The sequence below is a fragment of the Zonotrichia albicollis genome, chromosome Z, assembly GCF_047830755.1.
Source record: "Zonotrichia albicollis isolate bZonAlb1 chromosome Z, bZonAlb1.hap1, whole genome shotgun sequence".
In the NCBI taxonomy this organism is placed as follows: Eukaryota; Metazoa; Chordata; class Aves; order Passeriformes; family Passerellidae; genus Zonotrichia; species Zonotrichia albicollis.
In genome coordinates, this window is record NC_133860.1 from 43,842,712 (window position 1) to 43,855,641 (window position 12,930).

General features: G+C 42.6%; 1 protein-coding gene across 1 annotated transcript; it reads left to right on the top strand.

The window, feature by feature from the left end:
- The first annotated feature begins 1,519 nt into the window (after positions 1 to 1,519).
- LOC113459444 (uncharacterized) lies at positions 1,520 to 2,680 on the top strand. The gene is made up of 2 exons (XM_026794368.2): positions 1,520 to 1,660; positions 1,986 to 2,680. Exons 1-2 carry the CDS (start codon positions 1,630 to 1,632, stop codon positions 2,678 to 2,680), a joined length of 726 nt encoding a protein of 241 aa, XP_026650169.2. The 5' UTR covers positions 1,520 to 1,629.
- The last annotated feature ends 10,250 nt before the right edge of the window (positions 2,681 to 12,930 follow it).

Below are 12,930 nucleotides of genomic sequence, written 5' to 3' on the forward strand. Positions count from 1 at the left end.
TTCAGCCAGGCAGGCCCACCGATACCATCCGGGCCTGCCCTTCAAATTTATAGTGCTGGGAAAACTGCCACACCTTCATGGCATGATACACCAGTGGGATGACAGTCCAAAGGACCAAGGCTCAGGAGAGCAGCTCTTAATCATAGAGTGGGTCTTCCTGAGCCACCATCGGTCCAAAAGAATGACACGGCCACAAGAGTTGGTAGCCGAACTGATCCTCAAAGCGAGATCGAGGATCAGGGAGCTTGCAGGGTGTGATTTCTCATGCATACACATCCCAATTGAATTGGAATCGGGCCAACTTAAATTAAAGACCTTTGAAGAGCTGCTGCAAACTAATGAATACCTTCAGTTTGCACTGGATAGCTACACTGGGCGCATTGCAGTAGATCGGCCGGCCCATAAATTATTTAATTCGGAGTTCAAATTATCACTAAAGAAGGTTCAGAGCAGAGAGCCACTGAATGCTGTGACAGTTTTTACCGACGCATCTGGAGCATCCCACAAGTCAGTCATGACTTGGTAGGATCCTCTGACTCAGCAGTGGGAGACTGATGTTGTTGTTGTGGAGGGCTCTCCACAAGTTGCTGAGTTGGACGCAGTCGTCAGAGCATTCCAGAGATTCCCTGGACCCTTCAATTTAGTTACAGATTCTGCGTATGTCGCAGGTGTAGTGTCCCGAGCTGAATCCGCAGTTCTTCAAGAGGTCACCAACAAAAGATTATTTGAATTGTTAAATAGGCTCGTCGAGTTGGTCTCCCACCGCGAGCATCCATTTTATGTTATGCATGTGAGATCACACACAGACCTGCCTGGGTTCATTGCGGAAGGCAACCGTCGTGCCGATACTTTGGCCGCGGCTGCTGTTTCGCAGGCCCCACTCCCAGATGTGTTCGGTCAGGCTAAAATCAGCCACCAACTGTTCCATCAAAACGCGCCTGGCCTGGTTCGTCAATTCAATCTGACGCAGGAGCAGGCCAAGGCGATCGTGGCCACATGTCCCCATTGCCAGCGAGACCAGATGCCTACTGTGACCTCGGGAGCTAACCCCCGTGGTCTGGCAAGCTGCGAGGTGTGGCAGATGGACGTAACACACATCCCATCTTTCAGCCGATTGTGTTACGTCCATGTCTCAGTAGATACCTTCTCCGGGGCGATCTATGCTTCTGCCCACACAGGTGAAAAGGCAGTGGATGTTCAGAAGCATCTGCTTCAAGCATTCGCTGTCTTGGGCATCCCTAGTGCCCTAAACACAGACGATGGCCCTGCATATACTTCCAAGGAGCTGCGGAGCTTCCTGCAGCAATGGGGAATAGTGCATAAAACTGGCATCCCCTATTCCCCGACAGGCCAAGCCATGGTGGAAAGGGCCCACCAGAGCCTCAAGAAGATCCTGTCCCAGCAACAACCGGCGATGAAGGTAGAGACCCCCCCACGTCCAGCTGTCAAGAGCGTTGTACATGCTCAATTTCCTGAATTGTTCTTTTGACAGCCAAAATTCTCCAGTGGTCTGACATTTCGGCAGTCACCAGCAGCTGCAGCCTAAAGCCAGGCCACCAGTTCTTGTAAAAGATCCGGAGACCTGGTGGACGGAGGGCCCCTTTGACCTGGTGACCTGGGAGAGGGGATATGCCTGCGTATCCACTCGCTCGAGTCCCAGGTAGGTACCATCCAAGTGAGTCAGGCCCTTCATCCCAAAGCAGAAGACCAAGAAAGAAGCAGTACCACAAGTCCGGCAGGCATGTTGGCGTCGGCGGAAGAAACTGTTCCATCAACCTTCCTTATTCTCTCCTAATCTCCCCCCAGTTTCTGAAGAACCTTCCCCTCCGGCTTCTCCTCCACCCCTTGACCTTTTACGTTATGTCTCCTCCCATTCGCCCCCAGCGCCAACTTTCACCCCCCGTATGTTCTATTTAAGTTAGTTGTTTAGAGAGGAACCATATTTGTGAATTCTATATGCTTTTACAGCTCTCCGTTTGTTTCAGTTGCATCTCCCCGAATGGCCCCCACCTTGACATCGCTGGCTCCCAACCCGGGCACACTTCTGATGGTGCTGACGACCTGCGGGCTCCTTCTACCACCTACGGAGCCGTGGGTCATCCCCCAGCCAAAAGTCAACGTCTGGCGTGCCTTGGCTCAATCGTTAGGACAAGACAGCATTTGCCTCGACACCGGCGCAGCAGAGGACCCAATGTCGTCCTGCCTTGTGGAGATCCCTTTCTCTCCCGGCGAATTCCCCTCTGCCTTCAAGTCTGCCTTCTCCCCCATTCTGGCCCGGAGCCTTACTCTCCTCCCCGGCTTTGAACCCAGTAACGCCTGGAGAGACGGAGTGGCGAGGCTGGATCCTGCGCCCTCCAAGCCCTCAGAATTACATTTACTCGGTTCCGCCAATTCTACTATTTGCTTTCAGTTTGATTATACGCTTACCCCCATAGAGAAGGGCACTGAAGTGGTCCTGCAAACAAAGAAAGAATATCAAGCTGACCAGTGGTGTCGGGCTGTTCTGAAGATCGTCGGCCCTACCACCACCAAGCGGACCCCTTATGCCCTTCCAAGGGGGGTGTTTTTGATTTGTGGCGACCGAGCGTGGGCAGGCATCCCCTCTGGTCTGGTCGGAGAGCCATGCACCTTTGGCCGGCTGATGCTGTTTACCCCCAACGTCACCCAAATTATCAATTAGAAAAAGACCAACATCACATCCGAATTGGCTAGATCCAAAAGAGATCTTAAAGATCTCACCGAGGACTGTGATGATGAAATTACTTATTGGTCACATTCAAAGTCTGTCGTCTTTACCATCTTGTTACCTTGGGTATCGGTAGCCAAATCTCCAGGTGAATTGGGCCGCCTAGAGTGTTGGGTGGCTAAACAAGCCAATCTTACTTCAGCCGCGCTGTACGACCTCCTTACAGACGAGAAAATTACAAGGAAGGCGACACTCCAAAACAGAGCAGCAATAGATTTTCTATTGCTGCTTCATCACCATCACTGTGAAGAGTTTGAGGGCCTCTGCTGTCTGAATCTGTCCTCAAGAGCCGAGGACGCCAGACACTCGATCAAAAGACTCCAAGACCTCGTCCATCAGGTCAAACAGGAGACATCGGACTGGCTGGGAGACATTTTCCAGGGTTGGGGCCTCAGCGGGTGAGCCGACTCAGTCTTAAAATCAGTTTGTAAAGTAGTTCTAAGTTTGATTGTACTTTTAGTTTTGTTCACACTAGTCCGCGGTTTGGTCCAAAGACTGATAGACAGAGCGACATCAAGGACTGTCAATCAGGCCACACTTCCTCAGGAAGAGCACTTCGAGCTGGAAGACCTCTCCTCAGAGGCCGAGGGAGCTGCAGACAAGGAGAGGTCAATTGAGCCGACTCAGGAACATATGTAGACTGGCGAACTCCAGCTTGAAGAAAGCGAAGATTGGCAAGACCAGCCGCGGGCATCTTCTTTTTGAATTGCATAGATATTTTAGTTTTCTTTATTTTATTTGTTAAGAAACGGGGAGATGTTGTGGTGTGTTTTTAAGTTTGCTCCCCCATTTTATGTATTGTATCCCCCATTTTATGTATTGTATCCCCCTGTTCTTGTAAATGGTTCCTCCCTCCCCAGTTTTCCCGCCACTGCTCCTCTGGCAGTTGGTTTCCTTAGCAACCCCTGCTTTCAATCAGTTGTGTTATATAATTCCTCCTCCCCTATTCCCCCTTATAAGTAAATGCTTTCTCCTCCCTGGGCTCAGTCAATCACCTCCCTCTCCTCCCAGCATTCGAGAACCTTCTTCTCTCTGGGGATGGTGATAGGCTGTGGTCCCGGGGCCCCTCCCTTACTTTGTATTTATTGGTTACCAAGGTATGTCAGTTATGTTCAGCACCTCCCTTTGAGTTTCCCTATTGGTTAGCTGGGCTCCCCTCCCTTCTCCTCCCCTTCCCTTTATAACCCGGTTTCTGCCCCTATTTGGGGCCATTTGGCTGTGGGTGTTTCCACCATATGTTAGTCACCTTCATCAATAAACCGACGTTTTCACCCCCAGCAAATGGTCGCCTCCTGTCTCGTCCACAGCGCGCAATTCCGAGCTTGCACCCAGCCCAGCCTGAGGCCGAGACGCCAAAGGGAGTTGGCTCTCCTATGCGTAGGGGCGTTGGCCTTCTCACCCCTGCTGCCAGCCGGACCTAGGGCCGCATACGCCCTCGCGCACTGATGCCTCATCTAAGATACCCTAATTGTGAAGTAGCATAAAATGGAGACTTATGGTTTCACTGGGCACAGTTTCAGGATTCCTCAAAATTTTCCAGAGAGTGTTGGGAGTAGATAATCTATTGGCTGCAGAGATGACATCCTTAACTCTGTTTTTTGGTAACTCTAGAAATAGTCCATATGTCCTCAGGGTCCAGAAGTATGGATTATAAGTGTTGCTAGAACACAATAGCAAATATATTTCTGCAAATTATTACATCTTCTCATTCATTTTAATTTGCATCTATACGTTAGAAAAAGTTTGAAAACAAACTTGGTTATATGTAGACCTAAGAAGTTTCAGCTACGTGCTATAACCTCATGGTTCAGTTATTTAATTCCTGGACACTGTTCAGAGAGAGATAAAATCAACATCCACTTGGTTGAATTTGTTTGCTTTTCTGTTCATCCCTCCGTTGTTTTTCCAGTCCCTCTAGATTTCTGCAGAAAAACAATATTTGTTTTCTTTTGGAAGTTGACAGAAAGTACATGTTACCCACAAAATAAATGCAGGCCTTTTGTGTTGCCATTTTCTTGAGCTTCATTACAATTAGCTGTGGGTGAGTTGGATCTATACACTGCTTGCATATGAGAACCACCTCTCCCTCCCTCTTCAAATAAACTAAATGTAGCAATAATAATGAAAAAATCTTAATAAAAATGGTCCACTCTTTATTTTTCTTTCCCTTCAGATTTGTTTCTGATTCAGATTTGTTTCAGCTCTGTTTTTGATCTAACTTGAAGGAAAACAAATGTATAGATCAAAGCAAAATCTGCAGTGACTTTCTAATAACATAATGTGCCTACAGGTCACATTAGGCAAATGAGCAAGGGGATTGCATTTGAAAATTATTTCAAAACCTGTTGATGAGAATAAACATGTTTTTGCTCAATTCCAAGCCACTTTGAGCTAATTTAGAATTACTCTGGTGCTTTTGCTGTGCAGTAGATCAGATTCTAGTTGAGATGACGTCATGGTGACCAAGTGGTGGCAATGACTGATATCTAAATTTATGTAGTAAAAAACTGTAGCTGAGATGCCAAGTATGTTAAACCCTTGAAAAGAAACAATCTAAAAACTTGTTTGGAATGTGGTGATTCCACAAAGCTGTGTGTCAGATCCTACAAACAGTTACAGATGTAGAAATCGGTTCATAGCTGGATGACAAAGCACTCATCTGACCACAGACAAGCTCAGACATGGCATGAGAATGCAGAACTAATTTCACCAAATGGACATGGACCAAGGATGCAGGAAGGCCCCTGGTGAGTATACTGCAGCTAGCAATGCCGTTTTCACTCAGAGACAAGTTTTGCTGATCTCACTCTTGCTCTTTAGGACCCTGGCATCTCACTAGATTTGATGGATAAAGTGGAATTGTCACACTGAGATCAGTCCTATGAACTGAGTAGGAAGTGGTTGGGTCTGGGAGACGGCACACCTCAGAGCACAGCCTGGGAGAGAGGCACAGCAATTATGCAGTCTGTTTAGGCCTCTGATAAAAACATCTGACAGAATATAAATATGCAGGTAGATCTCAGGGCAATAAACTTATGTTCTTTGTAATTGACACAAATTCACAAAAGCCTTTTAATGGTGGTTTTCATTTTATTTAGTGTATTTTGCAATGTTAAGTAATAAACATCCTGCTTCAATGGTCAGTAAGGAAATGAATAAGAATATTGGATGTGAAAATGATTGAAGCATCTGAAATAATTTGGTGATTGTGCTTTTCATTCTTGACTTAGCGTATGACTGTTGAGGAAATGACTTGATATCAATATTCTGAGATTACTGAAAATCGGAGAAATAGCTGAGAATATACACGGTATATGCAGGCATTAAATTTGTCATTCTAGCTCAGAACTCAGAGGCAAAAGCCATCACTGGACACAGATTACTGGGGCAGGAGCTATGTGGCTTTGATTCTTCTGTTATTCTCTGAGACTTCTAAGGGCACTAAGAATGAAAAAGGGAGATTTACATAACTCTTGCTTCCTTTGTTCAGAGAAAGAGCTATCAGTTCCCCATGAAAGTGACTCCCTCTGACACTGTATCCTGCCACATCCTCAGCGGGGTCTCCTGCAGGGTGGGCTGTGTTTTAGAGCCTTCCTACTCTCTGCAAAGAAATAAAAAGCAAAACGTGGGGAAATTGTTCTGCAAAATATCATCTGTAGTGACTTCCAGGAACTCCTCAAGTGCATTATGTTGAGGTAGGGACTCCTCAAGTGCATTATGTTGAGGTAGGGCTGAACAGAGATGAGCACTGTTCCTTATTTCTGGGCCCTGACTGTGTCCTTCCAGCAGGAGCCAAAAGCCACTCCACCAAAATGAGGCAGATGTTGACCATTCTTCTTTAATACTCTATAGTTTCAGAGGCTGGCTCAGGTGTCCTTTTGAGCAGTGATGTCCCATCCAGATCTGGTAAAGAGAAGAAAAAAAAAAATTACAACAGAAAAAAGACAGTGATCACTAAGCAAACCAAGGACTGTCCAAAATGGTCAAACAGTGAAAATTTGATCTAGAAAATGTGTAGTGTACATTCTATTATTTTCCTTATGGAGACAGCAGTCCTGAGAGTTATGGTGCTGTTCCTTCACTACAAGTATGTAATACCTAAAATCTGTTACTTGCCTGTGGTATGCATACTGAGAAAACTTTAATTCCCGTGACTGTTAACACATTTCAAAGTTTAGTGCTTATACTTGCAATACTAAGGATGTAATGATAATTCATGGAATATAAGGAATGTAAAGCCTTTTTGCTTCTTTGAGGTTAACGGCAGAAGACAGATTAAGATGGTTGAAGTTGTTCAAGAGAAATTGAAGTTTCAGCTCATCACAAAGAGTGATCTGGCTCACATATACACTTGGAACCATAGAGTGCTGCTTTAAGTTAATTTTCTTGTATCTTTTAAATCTGTAGCCCTTGCTCTTCCACTGTAGGAAGAACAATGTAAACACTTTGGTTTTTAACTTATATGCTCCTGATGAAGCAGACATATAATTGTTTAGCTTTTAAAACCGTATTTCGGATCTTAGTTATGGAACTTCAGTGAAATAAATGAGGACACTTCAACAGATAAACAGTCTTTTTCTCTTGCTGTAAAATCATTTAATCGAATTCAGTACATCAAAACAACAACAACTGATTTTCTGAACACAAAGATTAAGCTTTTGCTGCTAGAATGTGCAAGTGAAACTCAGCTAAATAAAGTGGAGCTGTGCAGTCTGTGTCAGCAGTAGATTTGATCCCAAGGCCTCATTATTTAGATTGTGAACCCCTGATGTGAGGAACTATCTTTCTGTTTGTTTGAGAGATCCTTGAGCTTCTTTATAAATAATAGAACCACAACTCGAAGCCTCAGGAAGAGGAATACTGATGTGAGACAGAGGGACTTTGTACAAATACAGGAAACTCTCACTTCAGCTGCCTTACAGGAACTTAGAAATTAAAAAATAGTTGAAGTATTTATTATGTATATTGGTCTTGAAATAAAGCTCTGAACAATGTGTATTTAGGTCTCTAGATATGCTTCAGCATGGATGCCCCATACAACTCACTGATGGATGAATGTAAATACTGAATGTTTTTATCATGTTTTGGGTAAATACAAGGAAATAAAATATGGGAAGAACCTTTATGGTCCCTTTTCCAGATGAGCTTGGAGAGGATTTACTATGAAGGGTCTGGGTAGATAGGAGTCTCACTGCTACCTTCTGGCAATGTGTCTCACCATGATGTGATGCCAATGAAACCATCACCTCCTGGAGCACCTTGACCATCCTGGTACCTTCCCACCTGACAGCTGACCTACATGCAAGCCCACCTTATAAAGACAAATCAAACAGCCATCTTTTGTCTCATCAATACCAAACAGCTAAGCAGTGCAGCTCTGAAGAATTAAGTACCATCGGTCACATTTGCAAGTAATTGGTGCGATTTTTTACTCTAAACTTAAGTGAAATAAAATGAGGAAAACAAGTAGTCTTTATCAGGAAATGAAAGTTTGGATTCTTGAACCAGAACTCAGGCATTTGATGAATAACCTAGCCAAAAAGTCTTTGTCTGTGCCATTTGTAGTACCAATTTCAAGATATTAGAAGTGTAGCCAAGCATCACTTTCTCTTGGAGTGACCTGAAAATATGGTTCTAGTAGAGTGAATACAAGCATATCACAAAGGATTGAACTAGTCTGAATACTCATGAAATAAATGTATAAATGTGGTTATGCAGTCACATTATTGGTGGGAATTTGCAAGCGCCCTCCTGCTGCGGAAATTATCAGATGGTGATAATCACAGTATCTCTTTTTCAACACAGACCGACACAATGCTAGAAATGATATACAGGGGAAATCCTTCAGGGTAAGATGTACTTCTAATTTATTCCCAGAAAAAATGTTAAGAAGAAATGTGTTTTCTATAAGGACTGTTGGAGTTGTGTATAAAGTTAATTGCTTTGAGACAGAGAGAAAAGTAGATGCATTTGCAACTAAAACAAGGACTACTAGGGAATTTCATGTCCTTCCATGAGTTTTTTTAATCTTTGAAATTGTACATTAATTTAAATATTATGTTAATTATCCTATGTCAATTTATCTAGTCTCAAGAAAGCTCTGAAAGCCACCAAGATTTTGTGTCAATATGCTTCTACTGCCAGAAGTGGTACTTTGGACTCTCTGTGCATTACTGTATGGTAGAGCTGTGTAAAGAGAGACACAGGACCTCCTTTCAGGTTGTCTGATCTGATACTTCTTTTCTGCATGAGTGTTTTATAGATTCTCCTTTGAGGGCCTGGGAAAAAAAGAGTTCTGTGTTTTAGGGATATGAATGCCATGAAAGACTGGATGAATCAGAAAAATAAGGGTAAAATTAGATCCACAATGATGAATGAAATATATTCTTCATTACTATTGGAAAGAAATTGTCAGTGAATCACCAGTAACGATGGTGCTGGTGATTTTACTACAGAATTGACTCAATTGTATATTGTCAGGCAGGTGATAACTTTAACTGCTTTTTTTCTAATAAAGCAAAAATTGTTACTGTAGATCCAAGTGAAAAAACAACAGCTGACAAGTATCCCCCAACTTGCTCATAATATGTACTTCATTGCTCATCATCTGATCAAATCATCTGCCTTCTAAGTGCTTGTAATATTTGTTGAGAAAAAGTAGCCTTTTTCAGCACCCTGCAGAACAGATGAGATTTAGAAAAAACACCCTTCTGTTAAAAAAGATGCTTCAATGGAGCAAACAATTTTTTCTTTGTATAGATCATTTCAGAAAAGAATGGAATGTACATTACTGCAAGTGGAGTAAGAATTGTGTACTTTCTAAAAAATTAAGGACCATCCAGAATACATTATTTGTAAAAGGTCAACAAGACCAAGCAATTTAATCAGAGAATTTAGCTCCTTTTGTTGAAATGTCCAAGAACAGATTTTTTTTAAACTTATGTAGCCAATTTCAGTTTGTGCTGTTTACTTTAAGGATTACACATAATTAATCTTATGTGTAAATCTTATCCTTTTAACTCAGTTCTTATGAAACAGTGAAATTCTATCACTAACATTGTTTCTGTCCCCAGATGTGACAGCATTTATGATTGCAATTATAAAATTCAGGTTTTAGTTAGGCATGTGTCCTGGGGTGTCTTTTTGATGCTGAATTGTATCTCCATTCATCTGGCCCAGAAATAAGTTCTGCACCTTTAAATTTAGATCTGAGAGTGAAGGGGGGCAGAAGGAGAAGCAGTGGAATGTCTGAGGTGACCGTGTTCAAAAATATAGAGATAAGTAAGAGCTTCAGATTCCCTTCTCAAGGACTGTGTTGTCTGCAGCATGGACAGCAGGAGAGAGCTCTCCTTTGCTTTTGGTTAGTTCTTTTAGCTAGCTGAGGCAGATAAGTTCCCTGATCTGGGGCTTTTCTTTTTCTTGGAACTGATTGGCCTGCTCTGGACTGAAAGCCCAGACAAAACACCGGGAGCCCACACCTGTGGCCCACTGGGGCCTGGGACATGGCATTTTCCAGCGCAGGAGGGACTGATAAGAAACTCAGTGAGCCAAACTACAGCCCATGAAAATTTCTGAATTTGTTATATCTTCAAATCAGGGGGAGGTTTTATTGTTTAATATTATTAATTTTTTTATACTTGTGGATACTTTGCTTGTTAAAGAAACAGATTTTTCCACTTAGCTCCAAGGAAATATTTTCCCAAACCAGTAGGGGAAGGGACCAATTGAATCTGTTTTTCAGAGGGACTCGTTTCATCCTTTCCTCCCAAATTTGCCCAAAACCAGGACAGCATGCAAAAAGGCAATCTTATGAACTTATGAACTACAATGGGAATAGCTCATATAATGAGAATTTCTTTTAAAAACTGGTAGGCTTTAGTTTTGAGTTGAAATCAACATATAGCAGAATTTTTATTTCAGATAGAAGGGAGCATATGTGTGAACTGTTTGCTTTTTTGTTTAGAGGGGTGAAAGCAAATTAATTCTGTAGTAGTCACAACAGCATTTTGGAACACAACTCATAACATAAAAAAATTATGTTATTTGATTGACAAAGATGTACTTCCACAGGTATTAATACTTCAAATAGTCATCTGCATAAATTAGCTCTATATTTAAATCTTTTAAGCTGAATTAGTAGCTTTTACTCTCCGATGCTGTTGAAAATTTTCTCCAAACCCAAGCCACCAACCTGAGCCTTTCACATCTTCAAGACTGCACTGTTCCTGCAAAAAGGCACAGTGAAACAACACAGTTTATTCAATTTCCCAGCGTACAATACTTGTAGTTGATTTTGTACTCATATTGCCAGGCAATACGGAGTTCACTGAGTGTCTCCTAACTTCCGAATGGCACTGCAGCCCAGGCTCAAAGAAAGTTGTTTATGACCAAAATATATAGGCACTGAAGTCTTTGTGTGCATGATACTCAGAGGGAGAAATCTGGGAATGAGAAGCTGACATAGAACATTTGTTGCAGTAATAATAAGATATCATACTGTGGTCTTGGGGTCTGGTGCAGGCAGTGTTTTCTGTGAACTTCACAACTTCTCTTCTTCATTTTCCCTGTATTAGAAATGGGAGGAATGTCTCACCATTTTAAGCAGAAGGGAAGAACTAGCAGAGTCTTTATAAAGCAATGTAGAAGAAACACAGACAGCCAATAGAAAGCCAAGTTAAATAGATGTACTGAAAATGAAATAGAAATCTTTAGGAAGAAGTCCAAGAAAAAACATCTGGCAAAGGAGGCATGGGAGGCCTGACAGAAGGAAGAGAAAAGCTGGATTATTGGTTTGTTTTTCCCTTTGTAGATCAAACCGACATGTCAGATGCAATGCAATCTGTTGTTTGTACAGGAACAATTGGGGGAAGAAAGACAGGGAACTTCTAAACTAAAGAGTGTCATAAAAATTATCTGTGCTGTGCCAAGAAGTAGATGGGATGTGTGGATGGAAGCACAGGGGTACATGGGAGGATCTGGTGTCGAGCTCCACCACTCTCCTAGGACAGGGCTACTGTGAGAGAGGATCCAGGCTGGCTGCTGTGCTTATAGGCAGATGGACATAGTTTTATGAGTCTCTACAGGAAAGAGAAAAAATTTGGCAAAATGTCTAATATCCATCAGCTCAACTTGATAATATAGCCGTGCATCAGTGAAATGAGCTTTCAGAGACTTGATTTTTTCATATTGTCTTTTACCCAGATTCCCTGTTCTTACTTCATTTTCAGCTTCGCTTTTTCCTTTTTTGCCTCATATTTCTTCATTTTTCCTGTACTGTCTTAGCCTCCTTCTGTCCTATTCCTCTTTTTTCCCCCATTAACTTGTTTATTTCTTTTTTGCATTCCACCGTGATTTTCCCAAAGCCTAGCTGTGTGTTTTTTCTTCTGTAAATAATAGCAGTTATATCTGTTCAGCTGTGGTGCTCTTCTCCAGTTCTCTTGCCTACAGGTAATGTTCCTGTTTAGAGAACTGAAACCAAACTGGTGTCCCAAAACTTGCAACTACATACAAACAGAGACTTCATTGACAAAAAATTGAAAATTAATGTAAGACAAAATAAACAAATTAATCTTGTCAGACAGTGAATTACAAGGCAGAAAATTCTGCCTGATGAGTCAAAGACTTATTAACTTAGCTCAAAGAAAGAGATAGTCTTTTGTAGGTGTCAAGAGGGCAGGTGATGAGAATGAGCTGAGGAAGAGCAGGAGATGTAAAGAGCAACAAAACATAAAGCAGTGTCCAAGTTCTGGGCATAGAGTTAATTTTCATCATGGTGGCTGGTATGGGGCCATGGTTTGGACTTGTGCTGAAACAGTGTTGATAACACAGGGATATTTTGGTTATTGCTGAGCAGCCATTGCACATCATCAAGGCTTTTTCTGCCCCTCACACAACCTTGGCAGAAAGAAGGCTGGGGGTGCACAAAGAGCTGGGAGGGAACACAGCCAGGACAGCTGTGCCCAACTCACCACAGTGATTTATTACATTATATGACATCATATCCAGCAAATAAAGCTGAGGGAAGAGGGAGGAAGCATGGCACATTTGGAGTGATGCCATTTCCCAAGTCACCATTGTGTGTGCATGAGCCCTGCTTTCCTGGGAATAGGTGAACTACTGCCTGCCCATTGAAAGTGGTGATCGAATTCCTTGTTTTGCTTTGCTTCTGTGTGTGCCTTTCAGTT